The 19,382-nt window shown below is 47.0% G+C and overlaps 1 protein-coding gene across 2 annotated transcripts in view; it reads left to right on the top strand.

Annotated features, from left to right (window-relative positions):
• Window positions 1–19,382, top strand: part of GLP2R (glucagon-like peptide 2 receptor) — a 42,561-nt gene that overhangs the window by 5,160 nt on the left and 18,019 nt on the right. Inside the window, exons 2-9 of one of the 2 annotated variants that reach the window (XM_010843013.1) lie at window positions 825–912; window positions 3,047–3,151; window positions 4,470–4,591; window positions 10,452–10,558; window positions 12,812–12,965; window positions 13,389–13,548; window positions 14,581–14,641; window positions 16,948–17,017. In XM_010843013.1, the coding sequence (XP_010841315.1) occupies window positions 825–912; window positions 3,047–3,151; window positions 4,470–4,591; window positions 10,452–10,558; window positions 12,812–12,965; window positions 13,389–13,548; window positions 14,581–14,641; window positions 16,948–17,017 (867 nt within the window). Of the gene's footprint in view, window positions 1–824; window positions 913–3,046; window positions 3,152–4,451; window positions 4,592–10,451; window positions 10,559–12,811; window positions 12,966–13,388; window positions 13,549–14,580; window positions 14,642–16,947; window positions 17,018–19,382 lie in introns of both variants that reach the window. The other variant, XM_010843012.1, reaches the window with a different exon arrangement.

Here is a 19,382-nt window from a genome sequence, read left to right as displayed (position 1 = left end):
GAATTCTTAACCACTGGACCTCCAGGGAAGTCTGATTAGTGGAACTTTAGATTTGGTATTTCTATTGGCCTGGGGGTGCTGTGGAAAAATTATTAAGACTGGAAAGGAAGCAAGAATTGAGAAAGCTTGGGAACCTCTAGTCTAACGATGACCATACTTGCTTGTCTTCAGAAAGCTCTCTGTGTCATTTTCTGGAAAAATTGCAAAGGAACTACTCACAGACCCTGTGGATGCCATGGGATTGGGTCTGGGGCATGCTGGGGAGTGGTGAGGGTGAGGGGTGAGGTAGATTGAACTAATTACTCAGGAGGTGAAAACTGGCAACCTGTAGGGCTCGTGGATGGTTTTTGTTTGTTTTGTCCTCTCTGTATGCATGTGTGTGTTTGAATGCCTTTCAATAAAATATCTCTGCAATTTACAATAGTCTCCCCCACATCTGGCTTCCCAGGTGGCTCAGTGGTAAAGAACCTACCTGCCAATACAAGAGATGCAGGTTTGATCCCTGGGTTGGGAAGACCCCCTGAAGAAGGAAATGGCAACCTACTCCAGTATTCTTTCCTGGAAAATCCCAATGGACAGAGGAGCCTGGTGGGCTACAGTCCACGGGGTCACAAAAGAGTTGGACGCAACTTAGTGACTAAACAACAGCAGCAATATTTAAGATAGGACATAAGATACAAAAGAAATTGTTCCATGGTGCAGGCCATTATGGGCTTATCAGTGGGAAGGTTTGAGAATCATGGTGTGAGGTGATAATTTGTGATAAAATGTGATAACCTGCTTGCTGGTAACTGGAGTTCACTATAATTTTTTTTTCTGCTCAGGTTACAGGATCTCTCCTTGAGGAGACAACTCGGAAGTGGGCTCAGTATAAAGAGAAGTGTCTGAGAGACTTACTCAAGGAAACTTCTGGTAAGCACACGTATCAGTTATCTATGGCTATGTAACAGATAGTCCCAAAGCTTAGTGGCTCAAAACAGTAATAACAATGATTTACTATCTCTCATGGGCTTTCCCAGGTGGCGCTAGTGGTAAAGAACCTGCCTGCCAATGCAGGAAACGTAAGGGATGCAAGTTTGATCAAGGGGTCAGGAATATCCTCTGGAGGAGGGCGTGACAACCCACTCCAGAATTCTTGCCTAGAGAATCCCATGGACAGAGGAGCCTGGTGGGCTACAGTCCATAGGGTTGCAAAGAGCCAGACACGACTGAAACAACTTAGAGTGCACACGTTTCTCTCACAGTTTCTGTGGGTCAGGATTTCAGACAGAGAATATTGGGGAGGGCTTATATCTGCTCTGCAATGTCTGGAGTTTAGCTGAAACACTCAAAGACCGGAGGTTGGAATCATCTGAAGTCTGGTTCATGCCCTCATCTGCGGGTTGATGCTGGGAGTCATGCTGGGGCTGTTGGCTGGGCCACATCCACGTGGCCTCTCCATATGGCCTGGGCTTCCTCACAGCACAGTGGCTGGGTTGCAAGCACAAGCATGAACAGAGGCCATGTTGCCTTTTGTGACCTAGCCTTGGAAGTCACTTCTGCTGTGTTCAGTTGGGTCGGACAGTTACAAAGGCTACCCACCTCCAATTGCAAGCATCTTGCAATGCTCCAAGAGCATGCAAGGTAGAATATACATGCATGTGACCATGTTTGATATAAGCCATGTGTCATGGTACTTTGACCACCTAATCACATGACATGAGCCACTGTCATAGATTAACCCAGAAATCTATCATACGTATGTGTGGGGGGGTTGTCCTTCAGTCTCCCATGGTACGAACATTTATCTAGGACTGCACTAGGTTGAGTGCATTCTAGCAAATATGTTAATAGTTTGCTCAGCCCACAGCCTCTCCTGTCTACATGCTGGGTCTCTGGGTGCATCCAGATTCTTTTTTGTCGAGAAAAGAAAGAAGTAAGAAGCCTTGGCCCCCTGCCTCTGAGACTGGTCAGCTGTGGGTAGAAACTGCCCTCTCCTTCATCTCCTGGCTTCTTTCAGATGACTTCACTCAGGGACCTGGAGGTTGACAGAACACTAGAAACTCTATCTGCCTTTTCCCAACCCAAAGGCAGTCCAGTCTCCAAGCCATGCCTCCTTCCTTTTAAATATCCTTTAGCTAAGCAGGTGGCTGCCAAGGCTTGATTCATTATAGGAACCACTTCCATCTTGAGGAAAATTGCTTTCTAAGAGTAGGGAGGCCTTCCTGATCCGGAGCCTCCCTCTGGGCAGCTCATCTCGACGAGTTCACGCAGGCTAGGCACTGATTGGGTGCTGATCTGGCAGCCAGGTCTATAGGGCGCCCCAAACTCCAGACCTGTGGCTTGGTCCTGATACCAACGACCTGGCTCTTCATTCTGAGTGGCCCCTGAGTTCTAGCCTAATAGGGAGCCCATGGTAGAAAATGATGTTTGGTAACCAGGAGTGAGGAGTTTGCAATATGGATGTTTGGGGTCCAGCCTGAAGCCCCTTCGTTTGATCCTGGGGGCTCATAAAGCTGATGCTTACATTATAGCATCTCATTGCCAAGCACCAGCTCATCCCCTGAGCTGCTTGAGAGTCTCAGATATTTCATAATGATTGTTGGCTTCATCTTCAAACAGAGAAATATGACCAGGTAGTGCTTGACTCAGGTACACGTGACCGAGAACCTCAACCCTGCAGATGTCCTTCTATCCACCAGTCATTTTGCACATTTCATAGATATAACTGGTTAATTACAGGACAGAAGATGCTGGCTGAACCTCTAAGTGTCCTCCTGACCCTGAGTTTCTGTGAGAGTTCAGCCCATGTAAAGTAAACCAACACCAGTGTGACGTGCATGTTGACATGAAAGACTGGACCACCGCCAGGGGTCAGATTGGGTGGACAGAGCCACATGTGGGGCTGCGTGAAGCATTCCTGTCCTCCCCACATGGTTCCTCATCCTTGATCTGACGCCAGAGAGTGGGACGCCCTGGCTGGTCCCTGCTCGGGCCACACCAGCTTCAATGCCAGTGAGGTGGGCTCTGGGCTCCACCTGTTTATTTTGCCCACTTTTCTCTGCAGGTGCAGTCTGTAATGGGACCTTCGATAAGTATGTGTGCTGGCCTCATTCCACTCCTGGAAATGTCTCTGTCCCCTGCCCTTCCTACTTACCTTGGTGGCGCGAAGGTAATAAGTCTTATTTTACCAATATCTAACATTTCCTTTAAGGCTTCCCTGGATAGAGCAGCCAGGGTTTGATTAGGAGGGGGCTCCAGATTGTTTTCTCCAGCCCTCTTCTCCCACGAAAGGTCTCCTCTTAGCTGTCAGTAGCACATCCTCCTTTTCTTCTCTGCTTCTTCTCCTATCTTCCTGCAAGTCTTCTGTGCCTGGAGGCTCTGCTTGTATCCTGGTCCTCTCTCCTTTGAAGATTTGAGAGTCCAGGCCTGGCTACCACAGACTTGGCTGCAGAGTTCTCGAGGGATGAGCTTAGAGGAAGAAGCATTAGAATGTAAGAAGGGAGAGAATAAGTAAGTAAGTAAGTGTTAGTTGCTCAGTCACGCCCAACCCTTTATGACCCCATGGACTGCAGCCCACCAGGCTCCTGTGTCCATGAGATTTTCCAGGCAAGGATACTGGAATGGGTTGCCATTTCCTTCTCCAGGGCGTCTTCCTGACCCAAGGATTGAACCCCAGTCTCCTGCACTGCAGGAAGATTCTTTACTGACTGAGCCACAAGGGAAGCCCAAGGGAGAGGACATACTGGCACAAAAAGACCAAGCAATGAGGCTGGGCCTGTGCTTTATGCTTCGGGCTTTAAACTCCCCTCTGTAGAGATGTGGAGCCACTGAAGGTGTTAAGGCATGAAGAGGTGGTTTGGGGGAGCTGACGTGGGTAGCCTGTGGCTAATGGACTGAGGGATGGAGGGAGATCACAAGGGCAAGTCTGGAAGCTCCTGCAGTGGTCCAGAAAAAGAGGAGGAGGATGTGGATTCAGGCAGAGGCAATGGGTTGGGAAGAAGAGGAAAGAGGAAAGAAAAGAACTGGAGGTGGAACAGTCAAGACTTGTCGTCAGAAGTGGGAACTGATGGACTAGAGGGTAGGACCCCACCCAGGGCCACAGAGCTTGTAGGAGGCGGAACTGGCTTGGTCCAGGGCCCTTTATTCTCCATGGCATGGCCTCTTGGGCGTCAGGAAGCTCCAGCTCTGTGTCTCCCAGCTGGGCTGCACCTTGAAGGGCTGTCACATCTCTGAGTCACCAGGGACTTTGGGTAAACACAGCAGACATTAACGGATTGTGGTTTGCTACAAAATGTAGAGGCTTCCGTGTTTTTCCTTCCATCCCAAATAAACAGTGAGGACGCTAACGAGTCCCCCGAAGGGGAAGTGAAAATTCCTCTTCCCTGGGATTTTTCCACAGCTTTGCAGTGAGAATGAGGGCCTTCCCACGTGCTCGGAGAGCGGGCTGCGTGCTCTGACCTTTCCCCTAGAGCTGTGTTTACTTTCAGAGAACTCAGGAAGGGCCTACAGATACTGCCTGTCTCGGGGTGCTTGGCAGACGCTGGAAAACTCCACAGATATTTGGCAGGACAACTCCGAATGCGCCGAGGATGACAGCTTCAAACAAAAAGTGAGTTGGCTGGGCTCGGTGAGGGCGGATCTCAGGGCCCAAACCACCCTGTGCCGGGGCTCTACGCAAGGAGCCTGCCCCAGCGCGTCGGCCCCAGGCTCACTTGGCAAGGTCCTTGGTCACACAAAACTGCACCTCCTGTGGCAGACGCAGCATGTCTTCTGCTGCTGGGCCGAGGCGTGAACCCCTAAGGAAAGACAAGCAGCGTCTGTGCTTGCTGCTCCTGCCGCCTGGCCCACATTTCCCCAGCTGTTCTTCAGCTTCTCCTTCCCCAAAGTCACATTTCAAAGTCAACGTCTCCTTTCAAGCGAAGTCTTCCAAGGCCACCCCATGGGGAGTGGTCTCTCCAGCCTTGACAGCACCTGTCACTCTCCGACAGAGTGTCCTGAGGGAACACACCTAGTGTCTGGCTACAAGCTCAAGGCCAAGGGCCCAGGCAGCCCACCTTCATGTCCAGAGTCTTTGCTTCCTAGCTCTCTCTCTCTTTTTTTTTTTAATATGGAATTTCCATTTCTTTCTTTCTTTTACTGTTTCTAATTTTTTTTTTAATAGTTTTATTTATTTTGGCTGTGCGGGTCTTCATTGCTGAGCAGGTTCTTCTCTAGTGGTGGCAAGCAGGGCTACTCTGTAGTTGCAGTACACAGGCTTCGCATTGTGGTGGCTTCTCTCATTGCAGAGCAAGAGCTCTAGGGAGCTCGGGCTTTGGTAGTTGTGGCACATGGGCTCAGTTGTTGCAGCTCCCAGGCTCTAGAGAGTTGTGGCACATGGGCTTAGTGGCTCCTTGGCATGTGGGATCTTCCCAGACCAGGGATTGAACCTGTGTCTCCTGAATTGGCAGACAGATTCTATCACTGAGCCACCAGGGAAGCCCTGTTTCTAATTCTTAATTTTTTTAAAAATTTATTTAATTTATTCATTTTTGGCTGTGCTGGGTCTTTCTTGCTATGCAGGCTTTCTCTAGTTGAGGTGAGTGGGAGTTACTGTCTAGTTGCAGTCAGCCAGCTTCTCGTTCCTGTGGCTTGTTTTGTTGTGGAGCCCAGGCTCTAGGCACTCGGGCTTCGGTGGTTGCTACTCCCAGGCTCTAGAGCACAGGCTCAATAGCCATGGTGCACCGGCTTAGTTGCTCCGAGGCATGTGTGATCTTCCTGGATCAGGGATCGAATCCATGTCTCCTGCATTGGCAGGTGGCTTCTTAACCCCTGGGCCACCAGGGAAGTCCCTTTGTTTTCTAGCTCTTCTTACCTCACCCTTCACTGCTCTGGGCCTCTGCTTCCGCATGCCCCAGCAGAGCACAGTTACTGCCCATGACCACACGAGGGTTTAAAGAGCTGACAGACGTCCGAGTCTCTGGATAAAGCCTGACCCCTTGTCACCACGACCTTAAAGTAAGAGTGCCGGCTCCACCCCTAGGACCCAGCCGGGTCGCTGGGCAGTGAATGATCGTGTTTGTGGTTCACTTCCTCCCCCAGTGGGAACTGGCCGGTCCTCGACCCTCAAGTCTGTCACATCCTCCCATCAGGCATGAAGAGCCTTCCGTCACAGCCTCTCTATCTGCAGGGAATTTTTTCTAAACCTCTCTTTAACTTTATTCCTTGACTGGAATTGGCAGAATTCCATGTTCCCTAGACCATGTGACAGGCCACACCTCTTAAAGGTATTAAAATCATGCCTGCGGTTGGGTTGGATTCAGCTTATCTCAAGATTTTGTCTGACTTTTGTGACAACACCACGCTCTTGTTAACGTCATGCTGTGATTTGGGCAAACTGTGTACATTTCTTATCTTCCCTACTGGACAAAGCTGCTTGAGAATAATCACAAAGCCATCATCATATCTGAACAGCTTCCACCCTCTGGCGCAGTGCTGGTAAAATGCACAGAACCTTCACATACAGTGGGTACTTCATAAATATTGAATGGTTCCACAGATTCTGAGTCAGTGGGGATGTGGTGGGGTCAAGGCGTCCATACTGATGGGGAGGTTCCCCAGGTGACTCTGAAGGGACGTGGTGATGACGAATTCACCAGCTGGTGTGAAATGCCTGCCACTTGCTTTGGGCTCAGGTCAGGCAACTGAGACCGCAAAACAAGATTGAAAAGCTAAACTTTCCAAGACAGGAAGGAAAGGTTCTCTCTTTAGAGCAGTGAGGACACAGGCATTGCCTTCTCCTCTGCAAATGATCATATTTCTAAGAAATCAAATACTTCCCAAAATTTCTGGCCATGTTTACCTGTATTTCTAGTAGAGGGTTGAATGTTTGCCCAAACAAGGCTAGTGTTAGTAAGTCTCTGCCCTTTGGGGTTTTGGAAAATGAGATGTGTTATGTTCTTCCAACTAACAACACACTGGGGGTCTTTATGCATAGTAATTGGTGCTTTTTAAGGATATTGTGTGTGTGTGTGTGTCTGTGGGTGTCTTTCAAAACTGTACACACTTAATACCATTTCTGTCGTAGCTGTGCACTCATCATGCACGGTGGCCATAACTTGTACAGTTTGAAGTGTGACAACAAGCACCACTGATTCTCTAAAATTTCACAGATAGAAGATTGGTTCTTTTCATAGATCTTAGCAACCTCAGCATGTGATATTTTTTCTTTCTTTTTTAACTCAAGAGCTTTCATCTCTTCATTTAAAGGAAGCACATCATGACTTCTCTTTGGCACATCCAAATTGCCAGCATCACTACTTTTGGGGGCCGTTATTAGGTAGAATGGGGCTTCCTAGGTGGCTCAGTGGTAAAGAACCCACCTGCTAATGAAGGAGACATAAGAGACATGGGTTTGATACCTGGGTCAGGTAGATCCTCTGGAGGAGGGCATGATAACCCACTCTAGTATTCTTGCCTGAAATTCCATGGACAGAGGAGCCTAGTGGGCTACAGTCCATGGGGTCACAAGGAATCAGATGCAACTTAGCAACTAAAACCAATAAACTAAGTAGAATAAGGTCACTTAAAACACAAACTCTGTTGTACTAAGACAGTCTGGCTAATAACTGAGAGGGCTACGAAGTGCCCAGAGAAAAGTTGATAAATTGGACTTTATCAAAATTAAAAACTTAGGCTCTTTTAAAGATACTTTAAAAATAAAATAAACCTATACAAAACTAGACAGCATATTAAAAAGCAGAGACATTACTTTGCCAACAAAGGTCAGTCTAGTCAAAGCTATGGGTTTTTTAGTAGTCAGGTATGGATGTGAGAGTTGAACCATAAAGAAAGCTGAGCTCTGAAGAATTGATCCTTTTGAACTGTGGTGTTGAAGAAGACTCTTGAGAGTCCCTTGGACTGCAAGGAGATCAAACCAGTCAATTAAAGGAAATCAGTCCTGAATATTCATGGGAAAGACTGATGCTGAAGCTGAAACTCCAATACTTTGGCACCTGATGTGAAGAACTCATTGGAAAAGACCCTGATGCTGGGAAAGATTGTGGGCAGGAGGAGAAGAGGTTGAGGTAATTGGATGGCATCACTGATTCAATGGCCATGAGTTTGAGCAAGCTCCAGGAGTTGGTGATGGACAGAGAAGCCTGGTGTGCTGCAGTCCATGGGGTCACAAAGAGTCGGACATGACTGAGCAACTGAACTGAAAAAAATAAAAAGGCAAGCCATAAAGGGGAAGAAAATACTTGCAAAACATGTATCTGATGGGTTTATGTCTAGAATATATAAAGATTTACAATTCAAAATTAAGACCAATGATCCAATTTAAAAGACAGCCAAATATTTGAACAGATACTTTACCAAATAAAACATACAGATGGCAAATAAGCACATGAAGTGATTCTCAACATCATTAATCATTAGCGAAGTGCAAATAAAAGCGCCATAAGACACGACGACATACCCATTAGAATGACTGAAATGTAAAAGACTGATTGCAGGAAATGTTAGTCGATTCCCGAGCAGCTGGCAGTCTGGTTGGAATGTAAACGGACACAGCTTATTTAGAAAACAGTCTGGCAGTTTCTTAAGAAGTTAAAGCACATACCATGCTACCCTGTCATTCTATTTCTAGATATTTATCTGAGAGAGATGAAAACCTGTGTCCACGTAAAATCTTGTACAGAAGTTTTCAGAGCAACTTTATTTGTGAAAGTTAAACTCTGAAAGCAATCCAAAAGTCCATCAATGGGTGAGTGCATAAGTAAATCGTGGTATATTCATAATAGGATACTACTCAACAGTAATACTGGTTTATAACGTTATTTAAGTTTCACGTGAACGACACTGTATTGCTACCTCTGTAAACCCTACAGCATGCTCACCGCCAAAAGATTACTTTCCATCTATCTCCATAGAGTTGATCTCCTTTACCTAATTTACCCTTCCCTCTGCCTCTCCCTCTCTGATAACCACCACTCTGTTCTCTGTGTATACATGTTTATTTTTGTTTGGTTTGATCATTTATTTGTTTTGCTTGTTTTTGATTGTTCATTTTTAATATTCCACACACAAGTGAAATAATACAGTATTTATCTTTCTCTGTCTGACTTATTTCATGTAGCATAATACCCTCGAGGTTCATCCATATTGTCAAAAAATGCTGGCTGAGTAGTATTCTTGAGAGTCCCTTGAACAGCAGGGAGATCGAACCAGTCAATCTTAAAGGAAATCAACCCTGAATACTCATTGGAAGGACTGATGCTGAAGCCGAAGCTCAAATACTTTGGCCACCTGATGTGAAGAGATGACTCGCTGGAAAAGACCCTGATGCTGGGAAAGATTGAGGGCAGGAGGAGAAGGGGAGGATGAGACGGTTGGATGGCATCACTGACTCAATGGACATGAGTTTGAGCAATCTCTGGGAGATAGTGAAAGAGAGCCAGGCATGCTGCAGTTCATGGGGTTGCAGAGCTGGACAACTAAACAATAAAAACAACAAAGGAATGAACTAAGATACATACTATGATAAGGATGAATCTCTAAATAATTACTCTGAGGGAAATAAGCCTAACAGAAAATTGAATACTTAGAAGTTTCCATTTATAAACATTTTAGAAAATGCAAACTTGTCTCTAAGGGCAAGAAACGATGAGAGGAGATGAATTACAAAGGGCCACAAGGAAACTTTGGGGAGGTGATGGAAATGTTCATTATCTTGAATGTGAAAATGACATCAGAGATATAGTCATGTCCAAATTCCCCAAGGTTTATACTTTCAATATGTGTAGTTTGCTGTATCTCAATTATGCTTCTGTGAAGCTGATTAACTTCTGTTAAGGTTATGCAGAGAAGTTTAGGCATAATCTAGCAGATAATACATATTAACTGTGGGTTCTTGTGCAAAAATTTATTCAGAAACATAATCTTGATGGCTATGTGCACAATGGATTGAGTGAGAAGGGATTCCATTAAAAAATCCCACAGAATTTCCAGTAAACTATCCTCTATTCACCATCGGGCTATCCTGGGACTCAGAAAATATTCCAGTGTTTAACTGGGTCTTTGTTTAAGGGATCATCTATGAAGAGTTACTTTAGGAGGGAGACATCGAGATGGAAAGCTGGCCCTGTCTTCCAGAGAGAGAGGCCCCTACACTGTAGGAACAGCACATCCAGGGGCAAAGAACCTGTCTTCATTCCCAAGGCACCCTCTGGTCCTGGGCACAGTTCTCTTAGCATATCATGAATCTTGATGCATCACTGCTGGGTGGTGGGACCAACCATGGAGGTGAGACCCATTGTGGGTTCTTCACTCATGAAGTTTCCTTGAACTCTGAGATGTGCCAGAGGGCTATGGTGTCAACAAGTGTCCTCGGGTTCAAACCTAGACCCTTGGTGGTTGGGGGCATGGATCCAGGGGCTGGACGCCATAGCTGCCTGGCTTGCCAGTCATGTCTGCTCTTCCTCTGCACTCAGGTTGAACACCGCACCTTGCTGTCGACACTGCAGCTGTTGTACACGGTGGGCTACTCTCTCTCCATCGTCTCGCTCTTCCTGGCTCTCACCCTCCTCTTGTTTCTTCGGTGAGTGGAACTGCTGCCTGCATGTGCTCAGGCAGGTATCCAGGCATGTGCTCATTGGCTCTCTTGAGAAGGCAGGAGACCAGGCTGGGTGATTTCATGGCTCCTCAGAGCTGGAGGGGATCCGAGACAGTCTCCGGTCCATCCATCCCATTTTTGTAGGCAAAGAGAAGGGATCTGGGAGGTCCAGGGAGAGGTACTGAGCCACCCTGGGTTGCAAAGCACAGCTAGGACTGGAACCTGGGGCTCCCAACTCTGTCTTTGTCTCTTTGGATTAGATGCTGCTGCTGCTGCTGCTGCTGCTAAGTCGCTTCAGTCATGTCCGACCCTGTGCGACCCCATAGACGGCAGCCCACCAGGTTCCCCCATCCCTGGGAGTCTCTAGGCAAGAACACTGGAGTGGGTTGCCATTTCCCTCTCCAATGCATGAAAGTGAAAGTGAAGTCGCTCAGTCGTGTCCGACTCTAGCGACCCCATGGACTGCAGCCTACCAGGCTCCTCTGTCCATGGGATTTTCCAGGCAAAAGTACTGGAGTGGGGTGCCATTGCCTTCTCCATTGGATTAGATGAGCTCTGCCCAAACTCCTAGTCCCTGCTCTAAATTCCTAGTCGTACATACCCATGACTGCCACAGCCCATTCTCACCATAGCTCCACTGGATGCACTATTTTTATGGACAAGATTAAGAAATTTCCCCAAGGCATATTAGTGAGTGGGAGAGCTGGGATTTTAACCCAGGACCCTCAGACTCCAATTAGCCATTAACCTTTTGAGGATGCCGGGCCCTGTTACATGCATTAAGTCATTTAAGTCTCTTTCTAATCAGAATTAAGATGAATTCTAATCCTTGGAGATTAGCCTTATTATCGCCCCCATTTTATGAGTGAGTTAACTGAAACAGAGGGAGATGAAGTGACTTGCCCACAGTCACACAGCTGGTGAATGATGGAGCCAAGATCATGAGCAGGTGGTCCAGAGGCTGAGCACTTTCATTCCTTTATTGTAGCGCTTTTCAGAATCCAAAACTGGAGTGCATTTTACTAAGTCATTTTAGAAGTCACTCAAGTGAGATACTTATAGACCCCTTAAGGAACCCTCCAAGGCTGTCTCCTGGTCTTGGTCAATTCAAGAACCTAATGGAGTGTAACGTGGTAGAGTGAGCGTTCAACATGGATGCAGAGACTTGGATGGAGACCCTGGATGCTGGTTCCAGAGCACTCCCACCTGGGCTGTGTGAGGTCCAGTCTGGCCCCACCTGCCCCCTCAATCCCATGATGTTCTTTAGCTCCTGGAGCAGAAAGCGGAGTCATGACCACCTGCCCCAGTGGGAGAGCAATCGTTGAATATCAGGAGAGAATTCCACAGCCTGTGCCCACTGCCCTCGGTGACCACCTCCACTCACGTTCCCAAAGTCTCAGAACAAGGCCAGGAGAAGATAACTGCCCAGCCCCAGAAGAATTAACTTGAGCAGAGCCTGGGTCGACCATGTCTTCATTTTTGTCTCTGGCTCTGAGGAGAGCAAGACCCAGTCCCTGCCTAGTCTAGGGAGAAGAATGCATGAATCATGAAACACAAAGATCTACTCAAATCTTTTTGGAAATGATAAAAGTAATAATAGCTCTAGAGAGAGGCAGGACTGGGCATGTGTCACACAGGGGCATAGGCAGGGCTCTGAGAACACAGTGATGGAAAAGGGCCCTTTTGCCTAGAGAGACCAAGGATGCAGTTTTACGTCGGCTGGTGCTGGAGGCTCCAGGTGGGTGAGGGAGGTCGTGAGAGTTGACATTTTCTGGGTACTTCTTAAGTGCCAGGTGCTGTGTGGGTACTTTTCACCCATTAACTGGTTGGATCCTCATGTAGCCTTTGCGACGAGTGCCCATGTTCTTAGAGGGAGTAGAGTCTTGGAGAGCCATATATGGACCTCAGAGTTTCTGAATCTAAATCTCACCTCTGGCACTTACTCCTCTGGGACTGTGATGTAAGTGATAGGAGTAAGGATGCCCTTAACTAAATCCGCATGCAAATAGCTTGGAGCGTAGCCTGGCATGTTATAAATGGTACCTGTTATTCTCCCCGTCTTACAGATGAGGAAAGTGAGGCAGAGAGAGGTAAGATCCTTTGCACCATCCATCCAGCTCTGCAGCCTACACTCTGAACCTGTGCCCTTTGGTGGCACATACACAGGTTTCAGGCACACACCTGTTGGTCTGAGCCATTCTTTTCTGAGGGAAGACCCTTGGTTTTCTCCCTGCCCAGAAAACTCCACTGCACACGTAACTACATCCACATGAACTTGTTTGCCTCTTTCATCCTGAGAGCCCTGGCTGTGCTGGTGAAAGACGTCATCTTCTACAAATCTTACTCCAAGACGCCCAACAGTGAGACAGAGTGGCTGTCCTATGTGTCGGAGGTATGTGCTTCCTCATTCCTGGGCTCTACCTGGTGGATCAGTCCTGGGAATCAGAGAGCAGGAAGGTGAGGCTGGGGAGTGGATGAGAGAGAGAAAGGGGTGTCAGTCTTTCTGGTAAAAGATGCATCACCTGATTTTTTTTTTTTAAAGCCAACGTCCAGAGAATGGGTTGCAAAAAGTTGGAGATGACTGAGCGACTAAGCAGAGCAGACAGTGCATACAACAAGAACACTGACCATTGTGTATGTACACTGTGCTGTGGTCTATTAAGTGTGCAATAGCACTGTGTATGAAAAAACTCTTGTGTCTGAGAGAGAGGGGAGTTCAGAGGCAGGGACTTGTGTGTGGAGGCCCTTCTCCCCTCCGCTGTGGTCCAGATGCTGAGAAACCTGGACTCACCCCCAGGTGCTCTGTCCTTTCCAGATTGCTGCCTCCTGCCGCTCAGCCCAGGTCCTCTTGCACTACTTTGTGGGCACCAATTACTCGTGGCTGCTCGTCGAAGGCCTTTACCTTCACACACTGCTGGAGCCCATAATGCTTTCAGAAAGGCGGCTGTGGCCCAGATACCTGCTGGTGGGTTGGGGTGAGTGACCTGAACTGGGGATCTGTCTGAACATGGGAGCCCAGTAGAGCTTTTGGTTGGAGTTGGAGGGACGTCTCTGGGATAGATAATTCCTCAATGACAAGAGGCTCTGAAGAGAGGGGTAGTGTGTGTGTGTGCGTGTGTGCGTGTGCATGCGTGCACATGTACACATGTGTGCATGCACCTGCATGTATATTTATGTAGATATAAGTGCTGTAGACCCAATACACATGTTCAGAAATTGGGAAGTTTTTGGTAGAGTCAGATGACATTCCTCCTAACCTGTCCCCAACTGTATTATCTACTAGGGCTGCCGTAACAAATGCCATAGACTGTGTGGCTTAAAATGCAGACGTTTATTTCTCAAGGTTCTAGAGGCTGAGAAGTGTAAGACTGTGGCACCACGATGGTTGAGTTCCGATGAAGTTCCTCTTCTTGGCTTGCAGACAGCTGCCTTCTTGCTATAGCCTCATATTGCAGAGAGAGAGAGAAAGCAAGCTCTCTGGTCTCTTCTGATAAGGACAGTAATCCCATCATGATGACCAGCCCCTACACACATGCCATCTAAACCTAATTACCTCCAAAGGTCCTTTTTTCAAATGTCATCACACTGGGGGTTAGGGCTTCAATGTATGAATTTGGGGGACACAAACATTCAGTCCATGGGCCAACCAAATCTCCAGGATGAGATCTGGAGCTCTTGCTGCCATAGATTCTTGGGGAAGTTGAGGTTGTAATAATCAGAGGGACTAACTCTGGCTTGGGATTCAGGAGGCTTGATTAATGTCTTTGGATTTACTCTAAGCTACTTTGTGACAGGTGGCAAATTTGGTCTCCTCTTTGCCTCCTGGTTTCCCAACAAATGGATGGCTCTGTGCCATCTGTAGGTCTCTCCAGCTCTCACAGTCCACAATTCTATGATGTTTGTTTTTTTATAATTTTAACCAGGTGTACTTGGCCCATCAGGGTGGGATGAGCAGTAGGCAAGTTTGGCCAACCAGCCCTTGACCCCATTTCCGTGTTTTCTCCCAGGCTTCCCAGTGCTCTTCGTTGTGCCCTGGAGCGTTGCCCGTGCTCAGCTGGAGAATACAGGGTAGGTAACTCACTCTTTTTGAACTTCCATGAGCTAGTTATTCCGAGATGTACTATGCTGTGTGTTCAGCCGTGTCCAGCTCTTGGTGACCCCATGGACTGCAGCCCACCAGACTCCCTCTGTCCACGGGATCTCACAGGCAAGAAGACTGGAGCAGGTTACCATTTCCTTCTCCAGGGGATCTTCCCAGTCCAGCAATTGAACCCACATCTCCTGGATCTCCTGCATTGGCAGGCAGGTTCTTTACCACTGAGCCACCTGGGAAGCCTCATTCCAAGATGGCCCCAATATAAGGAGTACATCATTTTCCCAAAGAGAATATCCACTCCCTTCCATTTGGGCCATCTAGAATATACTTAAGAATATAGGTAAAAGAATCAAAGATTTGTAGTAATTCATCTGTTACTCCTTGATCTATGGACTGCAGAATGGATGTTATGCTAGTAGGCATGAAAACAACATTAATCTCATTGCTCATCTTCATCAGAGCTCTTGGGTGAAGACTGAAAAAATGGTATGTGTAAAGATAGGAACATAAGAACAAGAAAAATGTGTCCCTGACTCTTATGTCTCAAATGAGATTGAAGAGTGGAGACACACAATAAGAAATTCAGAAGTTAAAAACAAAACAGGGACTTCCCTGCTGGTTCAGTGGTTAAGAATCAACCTTGCAATGCAGGGTATGCAGGCTTGATCCCTGGTCTGGGAACTAAGATCAAATATTCTCATATACTGCTCTTGTGTGACCAGGTGGATTGTTAATGAGCAGTAATATTTTTGAAAGGATTTTTTTTTTCTGAGTAGTTTACAACAGTGAGTTTAAAATTTTCAGTAACTCACATTGTAAATGTATGTGCTATCATCCACGCTTTGTTGTTCCATGTATAGATCACAGGCAGGGTAGCTCTAGTACAAGTTAGGATTTTGGGAATGTAAATGAGCACTGGTTCCAACTTAAAGTCACCAGCTGCATTAGCCCCCTAACTAGAGAGTCAGCCTGTCCCTTGAAGCTTTGAAACCAGGCATTGACTTCTCCTCTCTAGTTATGAAAGTCCTGGATGGAACCTTCTTCCAATGGATGATTGCTTAGCCTACCTTGAAAATCTGTTGTTTAGTGTAGCCACCTTCATTTGTGGTCTTAGCTAGCTCTTCCAGATAACTCACTGTAGCTTCTGCACCGAGCGCTTGCTGCTTCCCCTTACATTTTCATGTCATAAAGATGGCTTCTTTCCTAAAGCTCATTAACCCATGTCAGCTAATTTCACAGTTTTTTTTCTGCAACTTCCTCAGCTCTCTTGGCCTTCATAGAATTGAAGAGAGTTAAGACCTTGCTTGGATCAGGCTTCGGCTTAAGGGAATGTTGTGGCTGGTTTGATTTTCTCTCCAGACTCCGACTGTCTCCATATCAGCCAGAAAGCTGTTTTGCTTTCTTATCATTTGTGTGTTCACTGGAGTAGCACTTCTAATTTCCTTCAAGAACTTTTCCTTTGTGTTCACAGCTTCGCTAACTGTTTGAGGCAAGAACCCTAGCTTTCAGCCAGTCTCAGCTTGTGACATGCCTTCCTCACTAACCTTAATTGTTTTTAACATTTGACTTCAAGTGAGAGATATGTCTCTTTCTTTCACTTGAACACTTAGAGGCCTTTGTAGGATTACTAACTGGATTAATTTCACTATTTGTGTCTTGGGGAATAGGAAGGCCTGAGGAGAGGGAGAGAGATGGGAGAATGGGCAGTTGGTGGAGGAGTCAGAAACACACATTTATTAAGTTCAATGTTTTATATGGGCACAGTTCACAGCACCCCAAAACAATGACCATAGTGACATCAAAGACCACTGATCACAGATCACCATAACAAATGTAACAACAATGAAGAAGTTTGAAATATTGTGAGAATTACCAAAATGTGACGCAGAGACACACATGATGTGAGCAAATGCTATTGGAAAAAATGGTGCCAATAGACTTGCCCTATGCAAGCTTGCCATAAACCTTCAATCTGTAAAAAACGCAGTATCTGCAAAGTGCAACAAAGTGAAGCATAGGAAAACGAGGTGTGCTCATATAATGAAGAGTTTATGTTTGTACGAACATGGGAAAATATGTAGAAGGATACACTGCAAGCTGTTAGCATGAAGACCATTTTTCTGGTTCACCAAGAAAAAAAAAAAAAAAAGTCAACACTATCAACCTAGTAAGAAGGGATTTGAGTCCTCCCTCCCCACACCAAGTGAGCCTTCTTCCAGGGAGCTGGGGTCTTTACTGTCTCAACTGTAAGTCTTCTACTGCCCACTCTTTGCCTTAGGTGCTGGGGAAACAACAGGAATAAGAATATCTGGTGGATCATCCGAGGACCCATGATGCTTTGCATAACGGTGAGGACCACCCCACCCACCCTTTTCCCTCTCTGAGCTCAGCAGCTGTGGAGGACCCCACCCCCTTCCCTGCCTCCCATCAAATTCTCTGGCTCAGAAAGAACCTGGGCCAGATCCCTCGAGATGAAGATGCTGAGCCGTGGTTTGGATCTGTTGAACGAGAAGAAACAAATAAGAAACTCCTCTTGGGTGTTGTGTCGTGGCAGAAGTAAGTGCGCCATATAATCTCCTCTCCCACAAGAAACTTCTTGTTTTGGTTCAGGACCTAAATCCAGGCTCACCCTCTAAGCCTCCTTCTCTCTGGGTTTTCAGACTGTGTAAAGAAACCTGTAGTCAGCTCGGTGACCCCCTATCAACTGTCTTCGATGTGGGCAAACCTTGGGGCTGCAGGGTCTTGAGTCATGGACAAGTCGAGGGACAGCAAAGCTATGGGCCTGGATTTCAACACCATTAGCAGGAGAGAGGGGAGACTAAGGAAGCTTTTTTTAGAGGGGGAAAAAATATATATATATATATAGTCAATCACTATTAACACAAAGCTGTGCTGAGGGTTAGAGTCAGTTGGTGATGCTACTCTGAGACCTTGCAGAGGAAGGGCCTTTATTCCTTTAAAAAATATATATTTAGTTATTATTTTTGGCTGCGCTTCTTTGCTGAGCGTGGGCTTTCTAGTTGCAGTGAGTGGGGCTACTCTGTGTTGCGGTGTGTGGGCTTCTCATTGCTGTGGCTCTTCTTGGCTCAGGATCTAGGTGCCTGGGCTTCAGTGGTTGCAGCACGTGGGTTGTTTTCCTTTGCTGTCCCATCTTCTCCTTCTCATGATGAGAGCAAGTCAGATCATAGGTATTGATTGAATCCTTCCTTGTTGTAAAAATGAGCAAGTGAGCAGATAAGAAAGAGAAATCCCCCTTCAGCCTCCCTTCACCTTCGGTGTGCCCTTCCTTCAGCAGGGCTCTTAGGAATGGAGTGTTTTAACCTAAAGGAGTAGTTCTAATGTAGGCATTTTAGTCTATGCAGCAGGAGTGGAGGGGGTTGAGGGGGCTGATGGGGTGGTGGGGAGGCAGATGAGTTTTGGGTTACATGACATCAAACTCTGAGCCCCCACCTTGCTACAACCACCCCTGCCAACTTGTAGACCCAGATCTGAGCACGGCAGCTGAGTGTTGCCAGAGAAACATCACCAAGAACAGTACATCTGACCGTATGCATTCTGTGAGAGGCTTTATTTTCCTGGGCTCCAAAAATCACTGCAGATGGTGACTGCAGCCCTGAAATTAAAAGACGCTTGCTCCTTGAAAGAAAAGCTATGGCCAACCCAGACAGCATATTAAAAAGCAGTGACATCACTTTACTGACAAAGGTCCATCTAGTCAAAGCTATGGTTTTTCCAGTAGTCATGTATGGATGTGAGAGTTGGGCCATAAAGAAGGCTGAGCACCGAAGAACTGATGCTTTTGAACTGTGGAGTTGGAGAAGACTCTTGAGAGTCCCCTGGACAGCAGGAGATCAAACCAGTCAATCCCAAAGGAAATCAGTCCTGAATATTCTTTGGAAGGACTGATGCTGAAGCTGAAACTCCAAAACTTTGGCCACCTGATGCGAAGAACTGACTCATTGGAAAAGACTCTGATGCTGGGAAAGATTGAAGGCAGGAGGAGAAGGGGACAACAGAGGATGAGATGGTTGGATCGTATCACTGACTCGATGGACATGAGTTTGAGTAAGCTCTGGGAGTTGGTAATGGACAGGGAAGCCTGGCGTGCTGCAGTCCATGGGGTCGCAAAGAGTCAGACACGACTAAGCAACTGAACTGAACTGAATTGAATGCATTCTGTATTGTCTAGGGCTGGAAAAAGAGCCTTATATGTTTGGGATCCTAAGTGTCCCACGTCTGGTCACAGAATCCAACAGGAGTTGGCTTGGTTCTTCAAAAATGTCCTCCTTCAGGACCCTGGTGGCAGAGTGGAGAAGAATCCGCCCACGAATGCAGGGCACGCAGGTTCAATCCCTGATCTGGGAAGAGTCCACATGCCACAGAGCAGCGAAGCCCGTGGGCCATAACTATGGAAGCCTGCACTCTAGAGCCTGGGAGCTGCAGCTACTGAGCCCACGTGCCCTGGGGCCTGTGTGCCGAGGGAGGGAAGCCACCGTGACGACGAGAAGCCTGCGCACCACGACCAAAGTAGCCCCCGCTCACTGTGACTTGGGAAAGCCCTTACCCAGTAATGGAGACCCAGTGCAGCCAAAAGAAAAAGAAACTTGTTAAAAAAAAAAAAAAGTCCTCCTTCAGCCCCTTTCCAGATGGTGTACAGATGAGAAACCGCCCCATCCCACTGTGACTGCTGAGCCCTGAGTTCTGGGGCACCTG

Source organism: Bison bison, unplaced genomic scaffold (assembly GCF_000754665.1).
Source record: "Bison bison bison isolate TAMUID 2011002044 unplaced genomic scaffold, Bison_UMD1.0 scf7180017864180, whole genome shotgun sequence".
NCBI lineage: Eukaryota > Metazoa > Chordata > Mammalia > Artiodactyla > Bovidae > Bison > Bison bison.
This window is presented reverse-complemented; position numbering and strand designations above follow the sequence as displayed.